This window comes from Cervus canadensis, chromosome X (assembly GCF_019320065.1).
Source record: "Cervus canadensis isolate Bull #8, Minnesota chromosome X, ASM1932006v1, whole genome shotgun sequence".
NCBI lineage: Eukaryota > Metazoa > Chordata > Mammalia > Artiodactyla > Cervidae > Cervus > Cervus canadensis.
Genome location: NC_057419.1, coordinates 128,121,086 through 128,146,334, shown reverse-complemented (window position 1 = coordinate 128,146,334; position 25,249 = coordinate 128,121,086). Strand labels below are relative to the sequence as shown.

The 25,249-nt window shown below is 44.3% G+C and overlaps 1 protein-coding gene across 2 annotated transcripts in view; it reads right to left on the bottom strand.

Annotated features, from left to right (window-relative positions):
* Positions 1-24,965, bottom strand: part of DOCK11 (dedicator of cytokinesis 11) — a 200,845-nt gene extending 175,880 nt beyond the window's left edge. For both annotated transcript variants that reach the window (XM_043458483.1, XM_043458485.1), the window contains exon 1: positions 24,714-24,965. In XM_043458483.1, the coding sequence (XP_043314418.1) occupies positions 24,714-24,815 (102 nt within the window). In that variant the 5' untranslated portion in view covers positions 24,816-24,965. The remainder of the gene's footprint in view (positions 1-24,713) is intronic.
* Between the last annotated feature and the right edge of the window lie 284 nt (positions 24,966-25,249).

The window sequence follows — 25,249 nt, the reverse complement described above, 5'->3', positions numbered from 1 at the left end:
ATGACCCAGAAACTAATCCCATCACCATAAAACCCGAGACTGTGCTCCATGTGGCAGGGCAGTTCTCCTCGCTTCCCTTACCCTCCGGCTCTCCACCCGGGTGCCCCTTCCCAATAAAATCTCTTGCTTTGTCAGCACATGTGTCTCCTCAGACAATTCATTTCCAAGTGTTAGACAAGAGCCCAGTTTCGGGCCCTGGAAGGGGTCTCCCTTCCTGCAACATGGTGATTCTTTTTTTTTTTTTTTTTTAACACGGTGATTCTATATTGAACTTTCTGAGGAACTGCCAAGCCATTTTCCACAGTGGCTGCACCATTTTACAGTCCCACCAGCATTGCACAAGGGTTCCAATTTCTCCTCATCTTCTACAACATCTGTTATTTTCCATTTCTTTGACAACAACCACCCTAATAGGTGTGAAGACGTATCTCACTGTGGTTTTGATTTACATGTGCTTATTGGCCATTTGTTTATTTTCTTTGGAGAAATGTCTACTAACATTCCTGGCCCATTTTTTATTAAATCAAGTTGTTTGTTTTTTTGTTGTTGAGTTGTAGGAGTTCTTCATATAGTCTACATATTAATCCTTCGGGTATTCTGTGGGTTGCTTTTTTTGTTTCTCCTGATAGTGTCCTCTGATACACAAAGGTTCTTCATCAACTTTATTTTTTGAAGAAAGCACAGGTAAAATTTTTAGAGGGTAGACAGTGTAAAGTATAGACGGAGATGGGAATCCTCATGCTTCTTTTTAGACTTCCTTTTTACGGGAAAAGAAACAAGAACTGTTTCATCTCTCTGAGGTAACAACGCACATCTCCTCCCCCAGCTTGGCTTCTCCCTAGGCAGCCAGTGCTATAGGACACTGGTGTGCTAGTGAGAGCCCCAGAAAGGGAACTCATGCTGGGGGTGGTAGGTGAGCCCAGTGGGGATGCGCAGGGTGGTGAGGACATGGGATCCTGTAAGACTTTTAAGGTCCGCCAGTTCCACCAGGCAGACATTTCATGCTACCCTTTCTCAGGCTGGTTCATGACTATATACACTCAAACTTCTCACATGGAAGATAAACACACAGATTTGTTACTACTGAATGGAATGGACTGTTTAACTCCTCATTGTGAAAAGTGACACCCAAGCTCAGTTCCTTCTTGAAGAATCAAATGCTTCAAGTGACATCCTCTGTAAATTGCAGGCATTTTACCTTTTGTGTATCTCTGCCCTTCATTTCTTTTCTCCCTCCTCCTCCCTTCCCACCTCCCTACTCCTGTCAGCAAAATAGAGCTTCTAAACAACTCTTTGTCATGTGAGAATTTATTTTCCAAGCATTTTTGAAGTTTAATGAGTTTCTACAGGCAATCAATCAGAAGAAGCACCACATATTCATTTTCTTCTGGATCCTGGAAACACTCAAATCCCCTGGAATGTGAATACATGAAGTCTAAATTTCAGGACAATTGCGAGGCTAAATTGTTGAATATCTAAGACTAAAGGTTAACCCACTGCAGATCCAGTAAATCGATTATTTCCTGCTCTACAAAGTAAGCATTTGTTATCAAAGATATTCTCAATTATAAATCACTGATCACCAACCATTCTTTCATAAGGATACAAATATCTGAAACTTTCCCCCTAACACGGAAACATACCTCATACCTCAGGGCATGAATCAAGTACTGTACACGCATTCATTTAGCAAAGAACCAAAGTGGAAGGATATCTGTAGAAAGCCTCCCTCTACCTACACATTCCAAAACAACTGGCTTAGAAATTTCATCTTTCTTAGGAGATCCCTTTTTTTGGTAATTAAATCATTAGGGGGGAAAAAAAAAACCTTAATTCCTTTAGCCTGTGCTCACATGCTCTACTTTCAAAGTCATCACATTATGGAATGGGTGGGGGTAAAGAAAACAGGGGAGGAAGAAAAATAGCTCATCTCTACCACAATTCTAACATTTATTGAAAGCTAGCCAAGTACCAGGTACTATGCTAAATGCATTACATGTGTTATCTCATTTTATTCTCATAATAATCCTGTGGGGTAGAAAATACTATCAACACTCACATTTTATCAATGGGAAAAACTGAAGCTAAGGGAGGTGGGACAGGAATGGTAGGCAGAATTCTATGATGCCCCCTAAGATGTTTGGCCCCAGCCTACTCACTGTATATAATTCCCTCCCCTTGATTGTAAGCCAACCTGTGAATATTATGAGCTATCATTCCCCTGATTAGGTGACTAATAAATTGACTCTGAGGTCACCAAAAGGGAGATTATTTTGGGTGGGCCTGGCCTAATCAGATGAACCATAGGAGAGGAACCAGGCCCTTCTTGGAGAGGGAGATTCACCCACTGGCCTTAAAGAAACAGACAAATATTTTTTTTTTCAGACAGAAATATTATGAGCGGTCCACAGTGCTAGACTTGAGGCTCTCCTCTAGGAATTGACAGCCACCCCCAGCTGTCAGCCAGCAAGAAAATGGGTCCAGCCAGTCCTACAACCACAAGGAACTGAACTGTGCCAACTTGAAGAAGCTTGGAAAAGGCCCCTAAGCTTCCAGACAGGAACACAGTCCTGCCAACATGTGTGAAACCCTGAGTAGACTCTAGCTGTGACCTGCCCATACTTCTGACCCAGAGAAACTGAAATAAGAAGTGTGTGTTATTTTAAGCTGCTGAGTTTGTGGTAATTTGCTATGCAGCAATAGAAAACTCATTCATTCAGGAATCAAAGCCAGGACTGTTTTCTGGCATGAACACTCTTAACCACTACAAGTAGTTTCAGTGGCAGCCTCAAAAATTCTTAACCATTTTTAATTCTTCAGAAAAAGTAGAGACATCAATTTTTTCAACATTTTTTGGCAGCATCACTCAACATGTGGGATCTTAGTTCCCCAACCAGGGATCAAACCCATGTCTCCTGCAGTGGAAGCTTGGATTCTCAACCACTGGATCTCCAGGGAAGTCCCCAAGACATCCATTTCTACCAAACAGTCATGGGTATGATCTTTTCCTCTTCTGATGCAGTTTTCAAGTTTTAAAAATGTTTTGGGGACTTCCCTGCTGGTCCAGTGGCTGAGACTCTGTGTTCCCAATATGGGGTGGAGGCGGGGGTGGGGTTGATCCCTGGTAGGGGAGCTAGATTCCACCTGCTGTAACTAAGGGTTTGCAAGCTGCGACTAAGACCCAGAGCAGACAAATAAGTAGAATAAAAGCATTTATGTTTTGATTGTATTCTAGTACAGAAACACATATTGGCTTAAGATCTGGGGGAAGAATACATATTCAATAAAAAACTGCTCGAATGCAGTATGATGACAGGTAAAGTTGTGAAAAAATAAGTAGGCTGGAAATCCTAAGATTTTATTTACCAATGGCACCTTGTTGAAGCGGGCTTGGTTTTTGCAAGGGCTCCAGGCTGGGCTACTTAGGAATACTTTCCTTCTGACTATTGCATGATCTACAAGATCTGTCATTGTGTGCCTCTGAGGAGATGACAACCCATTATCCCTTCTCAGACAGCCCAACTCAAAATTCACTGAACAGGACCGGCCAGCGAATTCTCTGCTGGAGTGAGATCAGCTTAAAGAGCAACTCACAGAATTGTACACTGGAGGTGCTTTTTGGAGGGCATCAGTCAACAGCTCATGTTTCATGATCTTTCACTCACGAACACACCCAAACTACACATGGGGGCAAAGTAAATGAGTAATAATAGCTAATGCTTATGTAGCGGACACCAAGCATTTACCATGAATTATGTCATTGAGGTCTCACACTTACCTCACAAAGTAGATATTATTATCACTGTCTGTCCCATTTTACAGACCAAGAAACTGAGACTTCTTTAGAAAGTGAAGTAACTTTCCCAACATTCTCCAACCAGAGAGTGGCATTTCAACTCAGATGCTGATACCACAGCTCACAGTCTCAGTCACTTTGCTGTATCACCGGTACTTCTTCTCTCCAACTACATATTTTTTCCACCCTTTACAGAACCTAGCAATGAGCCGTCACATAGGAATGTTTCATAGATATTTGCTAACAATGATAACGAATGAGGCTTATGCCGGAGGGACTAGGCAAGGTTTCCAGACCCTTAATCACTGGGAGAAGATGGGAGACCAGAGGACTAAAGTTAATACAGGAGAAGGAGGCGGGCTGAAGGCAGCCCCTCACTTATGTGAGTTCCAGTCTCACAGTAAGTGAACAGAATCGTACTCTATGTTGACTAACTGTATACAAGAAGATTTGATTCTGGCGCTAAGATCATAAAAATCAAAAGGAAAACAAACTCAGTTTTCCAGAGTTTATTTCTCCCTTTTGGAAAAGTTTCTGTGACACATCTGGAAGTGATTTTCTAACACACTAGTTCCAATGAGTCATCTACGCTATTAAGCAATGATTCCATAGGGTGAACCCTGATCATATTTTTCCATTAAGTGGCATCCACCAAGGTCAATGAAAGGCAATGGCTGACCCAGACTTGGACAACCTCACCCTCCACAGCCCCATTTTATATTGTCAAGAACGTCGGTTTTAAGAGGTATAGGAATGCAATCTATCTCCCAGCACTAACGCAAGACTTGTTCTAATACCCTTAGTTTCCTTTCACTGCAGAAGATGGATCCAAAGACTGCTATGGGGGAAGCAACACTCGGTAAAGCTGGCAGAAGAAATGTTATCAGGTCATGTGTAAGCATGAGGCAATGAGAAATGCAGGGGTCAGGGTGGGCAAAAGAATAAAACAATCCACGGTATACAGAAGTCAACTGGAGCACAAGACTCTTAATGCCACCAACAAGAATTTCCCAAGGAATATTCTAGAAAGGACTGCCAATCCACCCCTTGCCCGTTCATCCACATCCCAATACAGTGGCTCCAACATCAACTTTTCACCCGTATCATAATTGGTTTCCTAATATTTAAAAGCTCTAGTATCGATGTTTAGAAGTATAACTTAAGTCCATTTCCCAGAGTCTTCTGACACTTGGATTTCTTTCAGATTACAATGAAAGAATGAGTCATGTTCTTTCAGAGACTAAGGAGCCACTTACAAAGTCTATTTTAAATCTTTCAGGTGACAAGGGTATTATTTATTTCCCAGAAACAATAATTGACTAAATGGCTTCCTCAGGCCTGAAGGAGTTAATGCAACTTCCCAGAGCGATTCTTCACTCCTAGGCACCAAAACAATCTGATTGTAAATTGCAAAACAATTGTCTCAACTTTAAAGCATTAAATCCTACCTTAGAAAAGATAAAAGTTTTCGGGTGGTCATTTGCATTACAAAAGGGTTTTGTTTGCGTTGCCAAAGAATTCCAATCAAATGTATTCAAAAATCAGATTCCCCTAATGTATGCTAAATGATATGATTTGCACATGGGCGTCATTGAGCAAACACAGCTGTACCAAAGCTTGAATTTAATTACAGGTACGTCTTCACGTGGTTCTTCAATACCCATTTCATTGCCTCCAAGGTCGTACAGTGAGGAGTTGACCTTACAATTTCTGACTCATTATTCCCCTATTCTAACAATAAAATTGCTTTGTTTTTTACCTAGCACTTTTCGTCCAAAGCCTTCAAAGTATTCAATCCACATTTGTTAGTCTTCACAATTTTACCAGACAAGTTGGCAAGAGAGGTTAGGAATGCAACCTTCCAAACTACCAGGGATGGCGGGTGGGGGGGTGGGGGTGGGGGCGGGGAATTAGGACCGTTAACAGGCAAAGAAAAAAAAGAAAAAAAATTAAAGATCCACACAAGCACAAAAGAATTACATTTATTTTTCTAAAAATAAAATATTTCATGTGTGGTGTTTTTTTAATAGACTAGTTTTTCAAGCAATTTTAGGTTCACAGCAAAACTGAAAGTACAGAGTTCAGTTCCCATGTATCCCCTGCCCACACATACAGCACAACCTCTCCCATCGTCAACATCCCCCACCAGAGCGGTACTTCCGTTACAATCCATGAACCGTCACTGATGCCTGTTAATCATCTGCAGCCTATAGCTTACACTAAGGTTCACTCTTGGTGGTGTACCTTCTACGGGTTTGGACAAATACATAACAACATGTCTCTCCCACTAGAGTATCATACAGAATCGTTTCACTGCTTTAAAATTCCTCTGCGCTCACCCAATGCAGGCCTCCCTCTCTGCTACTTTTAAGTTATGAATATATTCAAAGCTCAACAAATCAATTTTTATAAACCACTTTTATATTATGATCAGAATGGGTGCTAGAAATAAAATGGAGCATGAAATGTGGTGGGGAAAAGACAGAGGACAAAAGCAACCCAAAAAAAATGAATTCAAGCATGTGCATACTGATAGAAAAAATGGGGGAGCACACAGGACAGAGGGAAAAAGAGATCTGCCTACCAAGATCTGCAGCATCATCTAATTATCTGAAATGTCAGAGGCAAGACCTTCCATTTCCAAGCTCCTAATTCATCCCCAATTCTGCCATCCATTTGTTTTAAATCCTCAAGAAATCTAAGATTGTTTTTAAATAACAGAACAAAGATACATACTATTGTAATCTGTAATCCTGTTCAAAATCAGGAAAATGGCAACCATAAATCCTTGCAGTATCAATGCATATCACCCGTTAATAGTTTTATTTGAAATTTAAGCCTCTCTAGTGATTGATTATATTAATGGCAGCAAAGGATGACTACAGTATCGACAAACCTAAGACACAGGTCACAGGCAAGAAAGGTGAGAGCAATTTTAATTCACATTTCAGAAAATTCAGGGTAGGCATTTCTGCCTCTCAAAAATTGTGGAGATAATATGAAACATTAAATAGATATATACAGATCTACAGGCATATATGTGTGAATTATGTATACATAAACCCTTTGAAACTTCACTTTATAGAGAACCCACTATGATCACAATTAGGAGAATACTTAAGCAGATTGAAATGAAAAGCAAATGGGAATTGAAGTCTCAATTTCTAGACCATCCTAATTTTATTGATTCAAATGACAGAATGTGAAACGTGGAAAGCAATGAACAAGCAGCTGTAAGATTATAGAGAAAACTATTTTAATAATAAGAGTACCATGCTAATTACTATATAGATACTATCATACACATATGCATTTATATGTGTCACCGAACTATAGCAAGCCTGAAAAGTAAGTATGGAGCTTTTCTTGAATTCTATCAATATTTTTTCCGATTACAGAAATAATACATTTTAAGAACAGAAAATGTAAAATAAGAAAAAAATTTACTCATAATCTCAGCACTCAGATACATACTGTTAATATTCTATATACCTACATGTATTATAAACACAGGCATTCCCTTTGAGAATGTTTCTTTGAATATAACAATAATACTAACAGCAAATATTTATTCAGTGCTTCCTATGTTCCAGGCATTATTTGTTCCATTGTATTCTTTTACTCAATCCTTACAACAACCCTGTGAAGTCAGAACTATCTACCATCGTCTCCATTTTACAGATGAGAAAACTGAGGTACAGAGTGGTTAAGCAACTAAAACCATATATTATCACATATGCTTTATTTTTAAAAAATACAATCATACTTTGCATGCTGTTTCATACTCTAAACTTGTTCCCATGTCCATAATAAACAGAGATGTCATTTTATTGACTGCATAGTTTTCTGGCGTGTGGATATACATTTTGCCAATCCCTTACTTTTGAACATTCAGGCTGTTGAAGCTTGGGTAAGGGGTGTTGTTTTTGGTTGTTTTTTTTTTGTTGTTTTGCTACTGTAAACAACTCTGCAAGGCACCCTGAGGTTGATACTATTTCCACTTTACAAATGAGCATAAGGTATTTCCACACAGTTTAACAGCCTGTCCAAGGTAACACAGAGGGTCAGAGGAATCACTGGGCCTTTCTGGTGCTCAGACAACTATCCATTAGCTCCTTCTACTCTCCTCCCTGCTCCTTAAGCATTTACATGTTAATGGACAAGAGAAGTTGTCAACCATAGATAGTTATGAGGCTGAATGAAATCAATCCTCTCTAAAACTGGAGAACTGGAGTGGTAGGCTGAAAAATTCTTCCCCCACCCAGATATGTCCCCATCACAATCCCTGGAACTCCCAAATGATACCTTATGGCAAAAGGGTCTCTAACATGTGTTTGAGTTCATAAGGGTCTCAAGATCAAGAAATCAAGATCACTCTGGATTATCAAGGTGGGCCCTAAAATGCCATCACAAACATCCATAAAGGAAAAGGCAGAGGGAATGAGAAAGAATGAAATAATGCCATTTGCAGCCTCAAGGATGGACTTAGAGATTATCATACTGAGTGAAGTAAGTCAGAGAAGAAGAAATATGGTATGACACCCCTTATATACAGAATCTAAAAAGAAATGATACAAACGAACTTTTTTACAGAAGAGATACAGACTCACAGACTTAGAGAATGAATTTATGGTTGTCAGGGGGAAGGGTGGAGGGAAGGGATAGTTAGTTAGTTTGGGATGGGTATGTACACACTGCTATATTTAAAATATAACCAAAAAGGTCCTACAGTATAGGACAGGGAACTCTGCTCAGTATTAATGTGGCAGCTTGGACGGGAGGGGAGTTTGGGGGAGAATGATACATGTATATGTATGGCTGAGTCCCTTCACAGTTCACCTGAAACTATCACAACATTGTAAATCAGCTCTACTCCAATATAAAATAAAAAGTTAAAAAGAAAAAAGAAACAGGCAGAGGGAGATTTGCCACTACCAAAGAGCAGGCAACATGACCCACAGAGGCAGAGACTAGAGTGATGCAGCCACAAGACAGGGAATGCTGGCAACTACCAGAGCTGGGATAGACAAGGAATGGAAGCAGCTCTGAATTCTCCAAAGGAAGTGTGGCCCAGTGTTACCGATTTTGGACTCTGGCCTCCAGAACTATAAGAGAATTAATTCATTGTTCTTAAGCCACCGAGTTGGTGGTGATTTTTTATGGCAGTCTCAGGAAACCAATACAAGAAGCAAGAGGCTATGGGCAACTTGTTCCAAATGTGTACAGTTGGGCGGGGGGGCAGGCAGTGAAGGATGGCCATTTGACCTAAACCCTGCAAGACAGATAAGATTCCCTTTAGCAGGGTAGGAACCAGAAGGGCCTTCTAGGAAGAGGAATCATCATGTGTGAAAGCGTGGAGATGAGAAGGTTTAGTGTTTTGGGGGAGCAGTAGTTACTGGACCACTAATGGTCCGGTGCAGCTGAAGTACAGGCAACAGGAAGGGATGTGATGGGAGAAGAGAATCCAAAAGTGGGATGGGCCTTCCTGGTGAACAGCAAGGAACAGGAAAGCCTGCTAAGAAATCTGGGTGCTCATTTCCAGTAATGTAGAGCCAATGCAGGTAGAATTGAGTTTGGGGATTTTGTCCTTTTCCCTCATCTTTCCTAAGAGGTAGCAGAATGGGAGCTCAGTTTCTAGCTATTTCAAGACATCTTGCTTGTTGCCAAGATGATCCACTCTGGTATGTCATACTCCTAGGGACATGGAGACAGGATCCTGCCTAAGGGATTTCTCCAGGGGAGGGACAAGAACAGTGGGGCAGCCCTGCTCCATTCCACCTGGTGTCAACTGGGAGGACTCTGGTGCCCCCCAGGAGACACTCTGCAATAACCCCTGTTGCTATGAAATGTGTATGGCCTCTGCCAACTCATCACCCCAAGAAAGCAAAATCCTCCATTAAAATGAACTGCAGGAACTTCATTTGTGTCTCATGTGGAAGGTTTCACTTTTGAAATGCCTACTAAGCCAAAGGCCACTCTTTCCCAATGAAACGCAGCAAAAAAAGAAAAAAAGAAACTCAAAAAAACACAAAGTGACGTAAACTAGGCTCTGGACTTGTAATTATATCATTTCTTAAACTCTTCATTCTTATTCCATAATTCCGCAGACAGAACCTCTGCTTCTTTTAGTTGGAACTAAATCCAAAGCCAGGACATTTTAGGGGACAACCTTGCCAGATGTGTAGCTCCACGACATTCCCTTAGCATCCAGGCCATTGAATTTCCAGAAAAGAAACCCAGCCATCACTAGCTCAGGCCTTTGGAATTTTCCATCCTTGGCTAAAGAAAAGGTTAAAAAAAATAAACACAGCGATGGCCTTGTCCCATGGAGAACACTTTATGGCCAAACATGGAGGAGAGGGAAGGAAGAGGTGAGAAAAAGATGAAAGGGGGCGAGTAAGAAAGTGCCCACAGTGGAAGGAAGTTTCCAGAGCACGGAGCTGGAGATGGGAAAGTTGTGGTGCAACTGGAGCCAGAGAGCCAGATCTACAGAAGCTTTTTCTGGAAGGTCGCAGTACAGAGAAGTGAGCACCGCTGGGAGCATCAACTAAGGAAAATCAGAATGAGGGGGGAACAGTCAGGGGACAGTTGAAGGTAGAAAGAGAAAGAAAGGAAATCTGATAGGGAGAGCACGAAGTCGGCCAAAGGAATCCAGCTCCAGTGGACGCTGAGCTCAGAGCAAGTCTCAGTAGCAGCCTCAGTGATATTCCTGTCGAGCAGAGTTTGCTGCCTTGAGAAATATGGGTCTGGATTGGTGTGAACTGTGGCCCTTCTTCTACAGGAAAATGGAGGAAGTGAGAGCCAGCCAACCCTTGACTCCCAAAAGAAATCTGGCCTTCGCAGGTTTCAAGTCTTGAACCCTCGAGTTGGAGAAATGGGTCCCAACGATCATATACAGCAGAGAGCTGCACACAAGTGTCCTGCACACTCCTTCACTTATTAATTTTGGGGTCTTGAATTATGCGAGTTGACAGGGTGCACTGCTATGGTCTCCTGAATGTCTACTCGCCCCCGCTCTGGTCCCACCCACAACTGTCCCATTTGCCTAGTACAGTTTCTACAGGGGTGGATTTCTTCCTGTCTGAATCTAAAGATATTCTGGCTACTCTCATTAAATAGTTAATATTTTCATCTCTGGACTCCTGGTCTACTATAATGAGGGGGAAAAAATCCCTTCCTTCCTTCTTATTTTTATCCTTTAGTTTCTTCAGATTAAGTCTTTGTCTCCCTTCCCCCACCCCACCCTCAACTTTGCTCTAAGTAGATTTAATCCATTAAAAAGAAATCAGTGGAAATAGATTCTCTGCTTCTCTTCAATTCAAGCAACAGTTCTAGAAGCATTTCCCTTGGGATTTTACCATGACCCGAAGCAAAGTATCTATCTTTTCCTTCAGCTCAGGCAGCTTGCTATCTCTCACAGCTCAGCTTGCCTCTCTCTCTCTCTCTCTCTCTCTCTCTCTCTTCTTTCACTCACTCACAAACAACACATTTGCTCTATAGTTGCTTCTGGTATATACCATACTCCCAGATGTTCCAGAGTCCTGAGGCATCAACTCTGTCACAAAGCTCATTGATCTAATGCCTAACTGCCCATAAGCCATGAAATTCAGATGAGGGCCAGTAAAAAAGAAAAAAAAAACTCCAAACTAGAAAGGAGTAAGTCAGTAAAATAATGTGAAATTAACTGCAATAAAATAAGCCAGGTTGAAGGGCAAGAGCCTGTAACATGAAAATGAACATCCATTTCTAAAGAAGATTTAAATAGGATTACAGTTAATACCCTTTCACATTCTAGAGATAAGCAGTATATAAATACATTAGGAAAAAATTTTTATGGTAATTCCACTGAAAATATCTGAATTTTTTTATGGAGATGGCTTATAAGGAGAATTGGAACAGTTTTCCTATTAAGCAGAAAGGAAAGGAAAAATGGAACAAGAAAAAGGGAAGATGGTTAACATATATTTTGTCTATAAGATTTTTAATCAAAATCTGGGGGCTTCCCAACCCCCAAATTTACATAATGTTTTTTTAGTACATTTCAACCAGTTATTCAAGGGCCTGGAAAAAGATAGGCCAGCTCTCAGAGAAATATAGCCATGACCAATTAGAACTGATGTAAAAATAGAAAATGCAATCCACATCGATGATAGAGTGCTTCTTCAGGGCAGTCGGGCTCTCTGCCATCAGCTCATCATGGATATTATCATAGCCAGTGTTTGGAGGGCTGGTGAAAATGCGATCAGCCAGGAAGCTTTTGTGGTGTGTCTAAGATGGCAGTGACTGGACTTGGTGAATGAGAGAGGAAGTTTCAATTTCTCTCTCAACTGAAACCATCATGAAGCCAGAAGGAATCAGAGAGATTTTCCAGTCCTTCTCTCTGCTTCTCTAATCATGTGTTTTAGAAACCCATTTCTGGGAAAGAGTCCATCAATTACCTTGAATATGCAGGAGGGCCATGGCCAGTCTAACTTGACCATCAGGATGGGTGAAGTGCCTCTCCACAGGACAAATGACAGGTGTCTTGGGCTTGTCAGTGAAATAGTTATGCTCTGTGATGTGAAACCATCCTTTTCTCTTTTAAACACACACACACACACACACACACACACACACGCACCCTTACCTCTTTACTCTTTAGCTGAGGGTGGAAAATTCCATAGGCCTGAACTGGCCAAGTGCCTGCTAAGTGTCTGGCCAGCTTGTATCTTGAAACACCTCAAGTCTGAAAGCAGTGCCCACTTACAAGAACTCCAGACTGAGAGACTTTTGTGTGGGAAAATTTTTTTTTAATTATGAAGAATTTAAGAAAACATCCAAACTGAAATTGCAGACTGCAAACCTATATTGCTTTCTTCCGGCCAAAATTCTCAAAAGGGATTGTGCTTTCTCATTCTAACTCTGAAGATTTCTGCACCTGGTTCACAGTGTGCCAGTCTATCAGACCCTCCTCCAGACCCTATGGTGTTCCTCGTCCACCATAAGATCACCATTCCTCAACTTCCAGCAATGCCTGAGCACTAGGCAGATGCCCCCTTCTTATTTACTGGAACTTGTGACTATGTTATATTACATGGCAAAGGGATTCTGCAGATGTGATTAAATTAAGGATTCTGAGATGGGGAGATTACCCTCACTAGTTATCCTGGTGGGACCAATGTAATCATGAGTCTTTCTAAGCGAGGGAGGGAGGAAGACAGGAGAGTGAGAATCAGTGAAGGGGACGTGATGACAGAAGCAGTCTCAATATGACACGATGTGAGAAAGACCTGACCAGACACTGCTGGCATGAAAAGAGAGGAAGGGGCCATGAGCCAAGGAATGCAGGCAGCCCCCAGAAACTGGAAAAGGCACCATAAGAGCTTTCCCCTAGAGCCTCTGGGAGGGAGTGAGGACTTACAGATACCTTGGCGTTAGCCCAGTGAAACCCGTTTCAGACTTCCAACCTCCAGAACTGTGAGTTTAATAAACCTGTGCTGGTTTAGACACTAAGTTTGTGGCGATGTGTTCTAGTGGCCAGAGGAAACTTAACAGACCATGCGTCTAATGAGCATCTCAACAGGGCCACTGCTAGAACTCCTCCTGGAAGTACTCTGCCTCTTCGGAGTTCTCTAAGCAAACCCCCTGCTAAGCTCAAGCTATTGTGCAGTCACGGTGAGGGTAGGGCAGTCCTTCTCTGGATCAGCAACAAGATGAGAACCCTCCTAGAGGAACTGGGCACTTGACTGGCAAACCAAGACAGAGGGTCAGATATGGGGTCAAGCCCAGGACACAGGGACAGCAACCCCTGGGGACAAGAAAGAAGATCAAACCCAGGGACCAGCAGTGGATTTGACAGGGCAGAACCAACAGCCTAGACGACTTAAGGCCCAACCCCCAAGCTTTGAATACAATGAGTTTTCCAATGTCCCCTGCTTAGGGCTCTGCACCTAGGGTGATGCCAGGTTGGCAGTGGACATCCGAGGAGATCCTGCTCCACACAGAGGCAGCCGGGCAAGGAAGCTGGGCATCAATCACAGAACTGAAGTGAGAAAGCCCTGCAGAATTCTCCTCTGACTTCCCCAGTGAGAATTCAGCCAGACCGTTTCATTTTGTTTGGAAGGGGAAGATAAGAGGCAGAGCGCCTCTGTAAGCAGTCACGTGGATCACCCGCAGTGGGGGAGTGATTCTCCCCCAGGGTCAGGTTAGCAACGAGTACCTTCTCTGTGGCACAAGCACTAGAGGATGAGCTAAACACTCTGCTGGCAGACGAGAGCTGTCGCTCCTACGAGCTTTCCAACAACTATTTGGTTCAGTGTTTGCAACAGTTGATGGAGAGCCCTCCTGGATTTCAGTTCTTTCTGGGTGGGAAGTTAGGCAACTTAGAAGGTGGTGTTCCCTCCTTCAGGTCTCTAGGAAATCATTTAACGGACCAAAGCCTTCAGAACTTGTTAACCTATGAAAATAAACTGGTTTTGCCAACAACATTCTTCTACTCACGCTATGAACACTGACAGCAGGTCCTGTAAGGCATAAAGCTGGCAGTTTGACAAGTGGGAAAACTAAACTGCTCATATAAAAGGCATGGAGAGAAATATATATGTTGTTATTTTTGGACAGCACTAAAAAAAACCATAAAAAACAATTCCCTGAAAATGATCCCATGTACCTCGGCTGAACCAGTGTCCTGGAGATATTTCTTCCCCCATATCATTATTCAAATAGCAAAGAAAGGAAGAACGGCCAATGGCAAACAGTTCTCAAAATCCTTTGGCTAACTTTGGCAAGGAAAAATCTATACTGATCTTGCCTACATTGCTCAATAACAACAACACCCCTCTTTTTTTCCTTCTGTCCTCACCTTCTACTTTCCCATTAAAGAGACCTCAGCTTGTTCAGAAATAAACACTGTTTCCCAATAGGAGGAGATCATCACCCAAACCACACTAAACGAGATTCCTCCACCCAATCTATTGTGGAATCTGGCCCGGGAGCCAGTGCTTCTTTACCTGCTTATGCCAAAGAAATTGAGACACCTGGAGTTCATTCTGTTCTGTCATTTAGCAAACATGAGTGGCCTACAGCCTGCCTCACTTGAAACCATGCCTCTGTTCCCTTCTGATGGGAGAGAGGTGACGACAATGCAGTATGCATTTCATAGTGACCTGGAAGAACATGCAAGGGAGGTCAGAGACATAGCTGCAGTTTTTTTTTTAATTCTTCCTAACATCAAGGCTATAAAAATACAAGGTCTTTTCATTGTCCAACCATCATTTCGTACAAAGGCATTCCCCAGCCTCCGGACACACTTCACCGAAGCACTTCAAATAAAGATGTTCTGTCTCGGAGGCTTAGAAGAACACTTGACTTCTTAGTTAAACCTCACCCAGTCCGATCTTTCAGTCACTAGGGAAAGCAACAGGAGGGAAAAACTGAAGTATCAGAATACCTTCAAATATTTCTCTGCAGCTTGAAACATAACACAATCTGACATAAGCTGTTGAGAAAGGCCAAAATATAACTTCCTGTCAACAATAAACTCAATGGGCAATAAAAATAAGGTGGCAAAGAATGGCAGGAAATCATTAATAGCAAATTTTGGCATGATTGTGTGAGGCTCTGCAGAGACAATAGATAAACCTCACGTCCCTGGAACAATTGGCGTATTTTCTACCGTATCGACCACACTGGAAACCTGTCCACATCATTCCTAAAAGAACTTACCCTGCTACTGCAAAACCAAGATAACTGGGTAGAAAAGGACATTAATTTCTTAGGAGACCTTTAAGCTTGAAACGTGCCCACTAAAATTACATGCTTCCACAATACATCTTTAAAAAGGCATTTGAATGTCAATATTCATTTGATTATTTTTTTTAATTTATTATTTTTTATTAGTTGGAGGCTAATTACTTCACAACATTTCAGTGAGTTTTGTCATACATTGATATGAATCAGCCATAGATTTACACGTATTCCCCATCCCGATCCCCCCTCCCACCTCCCTCTCCACCCGATTCCTCTGGGTCTTCCCAGTGCACCAGGCCCGAGCACTTGTCTCATGCATCCCACCTGGGCTGGTGATCTGTTTCACCGTAGATAATACACATGCTGTTCTTTCGAAACATCCCACCCTCACCTTCTCCCACAGAGTTCAAAAGTCTGTTCTGTACTTCTGTGTCTCTTGATTATTTTTGAAGTAAGGATGAATGCATGAAATGAAGGTTAATAAATTTTTGAGAGGGAAAGGAAGGGGTGTTGAAGTTCTAGTCTTCCATACAGAGCCCAATGCTCTTCTAGCCATGCTTCTGCAGGAACCATGATAAAGAGCCAGTCATAAGTTCCCCAGACCAGAGAACCTTCCCCGGACATGGGATGGGATGTTCCTCCCCACTAGACAACTAGCCTTCCTACTCATTCATCTGGTTAGTCTGAAAGCAAGAACTGCCAAAAACCCAGAGTCCTACCTCACATCCACTGGGCTCTCTGATATGACCCAGTCCACCTGAGAATGGCGGTTCCCCAGGACCTCATGGGCAGCCAGCTTATTTGCCAAGAGGGAATGATTCTTGGCTCAGCCATGTATTGTAGCTCACCCTCTGGGGCATTATCTGGAGCAAGGAAATAAAAAAGCAAGAGTAGGGATTCCTAACCTTCAAGCTATGACAAACCTAGACAACATATTAAAAAGCTGAGACATCACCTTGCTGAGAAAAGTCTGTATAATCAAAGCAATGGTTTTCCAGTAGTCATGTATGGATGTGAGAGTTGGATGATAAAGAAGGCTGAGCATCAAAGAATTGATGCTTTCAAACTGTGGTGCTAGAGAAGATTCTTAAGAGTCCCTTGGACTGCAAAGAGATCAAACCAGTCAATCCTAAAGGAAATCAACCCTGAATATTCATTGGGAGGACTGATGCTGAAGTTAAAGCTCCAATACTTTGACCACCTAATGCGAAGGAAAAAGACCCTGATGACTCATGGAAAAAGCCCCTGATGGAAAAAGACTCATGGAAAAGACCCTGATGCTGGCAAAGAGTGAAGGCTTGAGAAGGGGGCAACAGAGGATGAGATGGTTGGATGGCATCACCGACTCAATGGACATGCATTTGAGTAAGCTCTGGGAGTTGGTGATGGACAGGGAAGCGTGGTATACTGCAGTTCATGGGGTTGCAAAGAGTCAGATACGACTGAGCAACTGAACAACAACAGGGCTTCCCTGGTGGCTCAGTCGGAATCCACCTGCAAATCCACCTGCCAGTGCAGGAGATGGGGGTTTGATCCCTGGTCTGGGAAGATCCCACATGCCATGGAGCAACTAAGCCCAAGTCCCACAACTACTTAAGCCTGTGTGTCTGGAGCTCATGCTCCACAACAAGAGAAGCCACCACAAAGAGAAGCCCGAGCACTACAACCAGACAGTAGCCCCCATTCGCTGCAACTAGGGAAAAGCGCACGAAGCAATGAAGACCCAGCAGAGCCAAAAACAAATGAATAAATAAATAATTTTTTTTTAAAGGCAAAGGTACCTGCTTCCCTTCTACCCATTTACTGTTGTCTGTTGACTTGTCACACATACACAAAAGACCTCCTGCGCACCATCAGGTCCAGGAAAAATAATGCAGGCCAACAGTCATTCAGTGCCCTCCATGTGCCAAGCCCTGGTCCCCAGTGCCTCACATGCAACTCGCTGAAGCCTTTCAACAAACCCACAAGAGGGTTATCGAGGCCCAGAAGGTTAAAAAACTGGCCCAAGGTCACCCAGCTAATAAGCCACTGAGCTGGACTTTGAACCCGGGCCGTGAGCTTTCAGAGCCTACTCTGCCCCACTAAACACGTGTCACAGGCAACAGAGCTGAATGAAACTGTCCCTTTGGCCCAGTTACTGCTCTGGGAGCCTGCAGGGTGCGGCCCTACAAGAGCTGGAAAGGCATCTGGCTTTGAGCTGATATAAGGACAGGCCAACGTTACCATGAACCCCGCTGCAGTCTGACAAAAGCTGAAGGAAACCAAGAGATCTAAATCCCAAACAGAGATGTATCATCAAATGACCGTTAGGATTTACAGAAAAGGGGAAACCGCTCTCGCGCTTTCTCCCGCCTGTGGTTTCTGGCCTTCCCTTCTGTGTTTCAGAAAGAAAGAAAAAAGAAAATGACAAAAAAAAAAAAAAAAAAAAAAACTAATAACTTTTCAACATACTTACTTAGGATTTTATGTGTCAGAAGAAAGCAAAAGCAGAGAGGTGAAGACACCTCTGAATGGAATTCCAACAAACTAGCAAGGGGGGCTCCCAGGGTGGAGCACTGGGGATCTAGGAAGATAGCAAGGACTTCGGCAGCTCACAGAGGTCAAGTCAAGGAATGGCAAGATGTGTGACGCAGGTAAACTGTATACGGATTTCTCAGCGTCAGACAACTGCCATTTACTTTCTCTATTCTTATTTTTTTTTTAAAAAAAAAAGGCCTCTGTAGTTCAGTAAATGTGGGCAATGCCAAGAAGAACACTTAATTAGCAGAGGCTCATTTAACACTGTTGAGCCCAGAAAGGACCAAACTCTTGAAAAACCCTTAAGAATCACAAAAAAAGATCGTCACAGGGCCCTGGGCAGAAATGATGTAACTAGCTGAAGAGAGAAGCCACACCACCATCTTCTCTATTTCAGTCATTTGCATACATCTCATCTCCCTTCCGGGCCTGAGAGTCCCTCCAGGGCAGGAAACATGCTCTCCAGCCTCTTTGGGGGAAGGAGGCTAGTCAGGCTGAGCCCTTGGACAGGAGGCTGCCCAGGGGGTGACCTAACTTCCCAAGAAGTCTGGAGAGCCCGCTACTTGCTGCCCAGTCTCCCATTTCCCTACTCACCCCCAAAGGTGCAAACTTCTTCAATCAGCTAATCTCTCCTACAATCTCACCTCACCAGCTGCTCAACCCTGGCTCTTCCTCCCCTTCCTGATCCCATCTGGGACACTCTTCTGGGCCCTCAACAACCCCAGTCCTTTGCCAAAACACACTCTCTCCCTTCCCCTCTCATGGAACACACTGACCCTCCAGGACACCCGGGTGGACAAACCTCAGCCATCTCGACCTCATCTCCCCTCCCCACCCGCTTTCTCTTCCTCCCACTTCTTCCTTTCCCCCCTCCAACGCCCCCTTCAAGACATCACTAAACCCTGTTGATTTTATCACTCCTCTTCTGCCTTATCTCCATTGTCACTGCCTCAGTTATGCCTTTGTTGTCCCTCTTCAGAGCCATAGAGCTACATTTTAACTAGTTACCTGGCCTCCAGGCACCCAGCACCAGGTCCCATCCTCCATATTATTTCCAGTGTATCTGCCACCAAGTCCCTGACTTCTTGGCTCACATCCAAAATGGGTATGAAATACTGCTTCCTTCTTTACTGTAATCTGTAGTAGACCCTTCCAGAATACAGTTTTTTGTTACTAGATTTCTCTTTAACCTTTATGAATCACTTATACATCAGACACTTTCCAAATATTACTTTCTTTGACCCCACGAGAACTCCACAAGTTTGGGACAACTATCTACCCCCATTTCACAGATAAGGACAACAAGATCTGGTTACTTGCCTCAGTTCACAATGCAAGCTAGTGACAGAGGGCAGATTCAAGCCCAGGACTGACTCTTGAAACTGGGCTCTGCCTTCCATATTTTAAGGAGGACACTGAAACCTTGGAAAGGAGCCCAAACAAGATAAATGTGATGGTAAAGCATCTTGAAACCAAATCATGTGAGGAAGGAACAAAATGAAGGCTGTTTGGCTTTGGGAAGAGAGAATTTTAAAATTCCATGGTGGCAGTCTCCAAATATTTGAAGGGTTGTCATGTGAAAGAGGAAGCAAACATATTCTGTGTGGCTCCAAATGGCAGAGCTGGGCCTAGCCTAGCAGTGGAACTTACAGAGAACACATTTTATCGCAACAGTCTTACCCAGGCCTCTCATAGGTGGAGAGCAGCTAAGGAGAAGCTAGTCACTGTTTGTCAGGGGTGGTACAGGGGACATTCCTGCCTTGCGTAGGCAAGTGGCCTAGATCTGTGTTTCTGTGCACTGTGCACATCAAAATCACCTTGGGTTGTTTTTAAAAATACAGATGCCTGGCCCCACCCCAGACTTATCGAAACAGAATCTTACGGCTAGAGACCGTTAGTGCAAGGATTACAAACCAGGAAATAAGTCTGTAAGAAGGTTCACTCGAATCCTCAAAAGAAGAAATACAAATGGCTAATCACACATGCAAACCTGTTCCACTTCAAGACTAATGAAAGGAATGCAAATTAAGAGTGATATGCCATTGATCGCCTATCAGATTGTACAGGTTAAAAAATATTAATTGCCAGTGCTGGTATGTGGGGTGGGGGGAGGAACACTCACACATTCTGGTGACGAAACAGTAAATGGTAATAACATTCTGCAGCACAATTTAACAGCAGGTTTAAGGGGAACTTTTAATGCTAAATACGTATCTAATGTTGAAGCAAGCAATTCCAATGCTACAAATTTATCCTAGAGGGATAATCTAGCAAGTTTGAAAGTGCCTGCTCAAAGATGTTCATTCAAATCCATGTTTATACCTGCACTATCCGAAAAAACTTTCTGCAGTGATGGAAATTTGCTCTCTGTGCTGTCCTACTTGCCAACTACTAGACACATGTGGCTATTGAGCACCTGAACTGTGGCAAGTACAGTTTAGGGGCTGATTTTTAATTAACTTTAATTTTTTAATTAATTCAAAGGCAAATGTAAATAGCCACAGATGGCCAGTAGCTACTGTCCGGGAAAGCTTGTGTTCAGAATGCCACAAAATTATAGCTTCTCAAGGTATCAAACAATAAAGGATGATTACCTATAATCCACCAACAGTGCAATTTTTGGTAGTCGTTACACATGATTATGTAGATTTATATTACTGATGTCAAGAAATGTTCTTAAAATATGGATAAGTGACATAATTATTTAAAAGTTTGTATGATAAATTTGTTTAACACGTTCAGCTTAAGAAACAAATTGTACTTTGATGCTTCTAAGTAACCTCTGCACTGGGCTTGCAGACAGATCCTTCCTTTTCCAAACCTGGAAAAGCCAACAGGAGCAGTGAGACTATTTGATTGGGAGCCCAGCTAAGTCTTTGAACCAGAGTGTGTGTGTGTCTGTGTGTGTGTGTTAGTCACTCAGTCATGTCTGACTCTTTGTGACCCGCCATAGACTGTAGCCTGCCAGACTTCTCTGTCCATGAGGTTTTCCAGGTAAGAATACTACCGTGAACTGCCATCTCCTTCTCCAGGGGGTCTTCCTGACCCAGGGATCGAACCCAGGTCTCCTGCATTGCAGGCGGTCAAAACCCATTGCAACGGCTTTATTATTTTGCACTCATTTAAGTATATTCCACAAATTCCCCTGGGAAGAGGGAGCAGGGGAGCTGATTCATTTTCAGGCCTTCCCTAAATGCGAACCTAAGGAACACTCCTGGGTGTGTGTGTGTGTGTGTGTGTGTGTGTGTGTGGAGAGCTTTTCTCTACTGGCCTTGTGTGCAATGGGGCCAGCCTTGGGACCATGCATGCGCTGCCCTGCCTCAAGGGGCTACAACCCGTAATATCTAGCAACTCTTTCCTGATCCTTTGGCGCACAAGGAATTGAGGGTATATTCAGCAGCAGCAAGCAAACAATTTTGAAACACCTACTAGGTGACTTTCCCAGGCTAACACAGGGACTCCTCCCAAGGGCATCCAGAATACAAAACGTTTATCAAATGGCTTTGTTCTCCCATACACAAACAGCTCCATCCTGAATTCTAACAAAAACAGCGTTAAAACTCTGCATTCTAAAATGTGTGTATATATGTAAACACTTCTCAGTTAATCACATACACTCTCAGGTTATAATATTCCTCCCCAAGTCTCTCTTGAGAAATCTCTGCCAGTGGTTAATTCTGTAATTATCCCTTTGCTTGGGTTAAAAGTATCCTTCATTAAAAAAAAAAGTATCCTTCATAAAAATGCCGAACTTACAGGAAAATGCAGCCACAAAACGGTCTTTCTTTCTCTGCTTCATTATGTAGTTAATAGATTCGAGGAAGTACTGATAACTGGATGAAGGTCTGAATACACAACTACATGCTATATATAGCCCAGGCCTTCTGAATTTTTCAAACAGTGAACAAAACTGAATGATGTTAGCAATATGCCAAAAAGGGTATAACTGTTTTGTTTTTTTTTTAACAAACCACCTAAACAGGAAATTCTGTATATTTGTTCAGCTTGGTGGGTTTTCCAACTTCTAGTAAAAGATACACCACAAGAAAGCTTAATCTGCTGCAGGAATGACTCCATATTGGAATCTAATGAATGTGACTCCATGTTGAAGCCCTAACTTGAGTGTCGTGGGTTTACAGCAGCAAGTATAAATCCCACCTCAGTTGTCACAAATAAACATTTTGGATCTTAAATCAGAAAAGAATCAGACGTTATGTCGGCAGCTGCAATGTGCATGGTCTACTCACTCTCCAGTCACGCGTGGCTTTGCTTAATGAGCTCTTGGTGTCAGGAAAGCAGGGGCCAAGAAAGAGAGCCATTTAGGAGAGTATACTCCTTTACGATTGTTTCCTCATTTCTTAATTGACTGAACCACTTTAAAACAGCATTCATTAATGTGCTATGAATAATCTATAACTGACTTATGTATATAATCTGGGCATCCTCCTGACAAACACATATGTACACCCAATCCAGGCTGAAACTAATGAAACAAATGAAAATAAAGTCATCCACATTCACTCATCATTTTAAGGCATCTAGGATTGTGTCTTGCACACAGTAAGAACTCAACAGATATAGATTTAGATTCCTAGGAATCAGTTCTCCCCACCTCCCAAAATTTCAGTGTGGATTACATACCAAAGGAATAAATAAATATTTCTGTGCCTTGCCTGTTAAAGTCTGTAGCCTTGGTCCCAAGTAAGCTAGGTTGGCAGCATCTCTCATTGGAGGCTCCTCCCACTAACAGCTTTTTGAGCTTTGCCAAAGAGTCAGTGGTTAGGAAGGTACCTGTGTTACCCCAAATCTTTTTTCAAACCCGAAAACCTGAGCAAGAATGCTAATGTTAACTTTATGCTGCTGAGGGTGGCAGGTCAAATGCTGGTCAAATCCCAGTGGAGGTTTGCTGAGGCCCATTTATTCTCTTGAGACCATCTGTCCGCTTCACAGGGTGTGGTAGAGGGCCAGCCATCCTGCTTAAGTGAGATTTTTCTTTCTTCCTGAATTTAGAAAAGGGTTTCCTGTGCTAGGGAGATTGAATCACTTGTTAACAATCACCCGAGATAAGAGCCCTGGTACAAATTCCCTACACACAGCTTGCCTTCCAATCTTAACGGGCTGTGCTGACAATCGAGGTTCCAATCTGACCCCAACAGGACCTCATTCTACAATCAGTGAGACACACAATAAGCCAAGTCCATTAAAACAACATTAAAGGTCTGGGTTTTTAGCTCTGCTAAACAGCAGGATTAAACTTTCAAGGTTCCAGCCAGGATAAAGAGATTTCTTTAAAGTCACTTGGCTTTGCACAGTTGTAGCTATTAGGGATCAGATCTTTATCTCAAAGGTACATATTTTGCTTTTGATCCTCCTCCAGAACTCCCACTAATGTCAACTTTCTCCACAGTTGGGATCAGGTCCCTGGCCTTTTTTTTTTTTTTTTTTTTTTTGGCCTCCCTTTTATGTTGGTTTTATCACAGATACTACAAGATCAACAGAAAAATTACAAGGAAAAGCTGTGAAGTTCCCTTCCGATGATAAGTTGTTTTAACAAAAAGAGCTCACTCTTAAATGGTGAAATTAAAACACAGCAAATAACTTGCTGTAAGGTAGAGGGACTGTAGAGAGACGAAAACGAACAACCAGCCAAAGCAACAAAACAAACAGTAATTAACCAGTCTGATTGCTTATTTAGGTTTTGATCGCTGGTCCAGGAAATTGGAAACAAGCGTCTCGAAAACAGAAGGGGCCCGTTAGTACCCGTCCGCTGAGCTCCAGAGTCTGACAACCCGAGGGTGCAACGGAAGGGTTCCCAAGGGGTCAGCGTGCTTTCCAATCCCCATCCCCCAGCCCTGAGCGGTGGGGCTCTGAGCCCAGGTTCTCCATCCCCGCACTAGCGCACACCATCTTCTCCTAAAACCCCGTGGGCCCATCTCCTCGCCTCTGGAGCGCTCCGGGTCCCAGGGGACACCCTGGCCCTGCGGCTGCCGAGCCCGCGCCCACTCGCCCCGGAACCCCGTTGTCTCCAATCCGCTCCCTTCTGGGCGGCAGCGCCAGCGCCAGCAGCACCCCTTCTACACCCATCACCACCCTCTCCCCAGGAGCAGGAGGAAGTCGCTACGCTTCCTCTGTTCTAACCGCCCGCCGGAGCTTGGGCGCCCGGGGCTTTTTGGGTGGGGTTCTTTTTTGTGTGTGTACACGGTGTGTGAGTGTGAGTGTGTGCGCGCGCGCGCGTGTGTGTGCAAAACGCTCATCGCATCCTTCCGCCTAGGCTGCCTCAGGTGCGGCCAGGAGGGAATCGAGATCTCGCCGCGCCCGGGTCGCAGGCTCTTTGTGCCGGGTCTCGGGGAGCGGGGTCCGCTCTCCAGCTCACGCTCCCCTCCCGGGCCCCGGTTCCGAGCCCCCGATGGCCCGTCGGCGACCAGCCGGGCGCACGCCTCCTCCGCCGTGCGGGGCAGCAGGGCAACCGCGGCGCTGTCAGCGGGCGCCTGGGACTCGGACCCCCAGCGAGGGGTGGCCGCGGCAAAAACTTACTGAAGCGGAGAAAGAAGCGCGGAGCGCACCGGGCGGCCACAGGCTGCGCCGTCCCGGTGCCGGCCCCGCGCGCGCGCGGGGGAAGCCGCCCGGTCGTCCTCGCCTGGAGCGTGTCCCCCGGGACCCCTCGGTCACTCACCAGCACCACGGAGCTCCGCACGGCCTCCGACACGCTCTGCCGGAGCTCGGCCGCCGTGCCAGGCTTGCTGAGCCGCTTGGTGAATTTGCGCACTTCGGCCATGGCAGCGGCGGGCAGGTCTCGGCGGGCGTGCTCAGTGCCCCGGGCCGGGGCGGCCGCGGCTGCTCCCCGTGTTTACACGCCGGCTGGCCGGCCACATCGCAGCTCGGCGGTGGCGCGGCCCCCGCGGCTCCGCCCCCCGCCCCCCGCGGCCCCGCCCTCCCTCGCTCGCTCGCAGCCCTGCCCCGCGGCAGCGGCCGCTCCCTCCCCTAGAGAGCCCGAGCTCCGCGCGCGAGCCGCCGGAGGAGGAGGGTGTGTCTGGCGGGGAAGGGTGCGCGGAGGGGGGGGAGCGCGGGAGGGGGGCCCGGGGTCACGAGGGAAGAGGGGGGAAGTGGCAACCGCTCGGGCTCCGCCCGCAGCTGATGTTGCTGGTGCAGCCGCATCCGGGAGGGGAGATCTGGCTGCTTCATTTTTCATGTGTATTTGGGGGGGGGGGG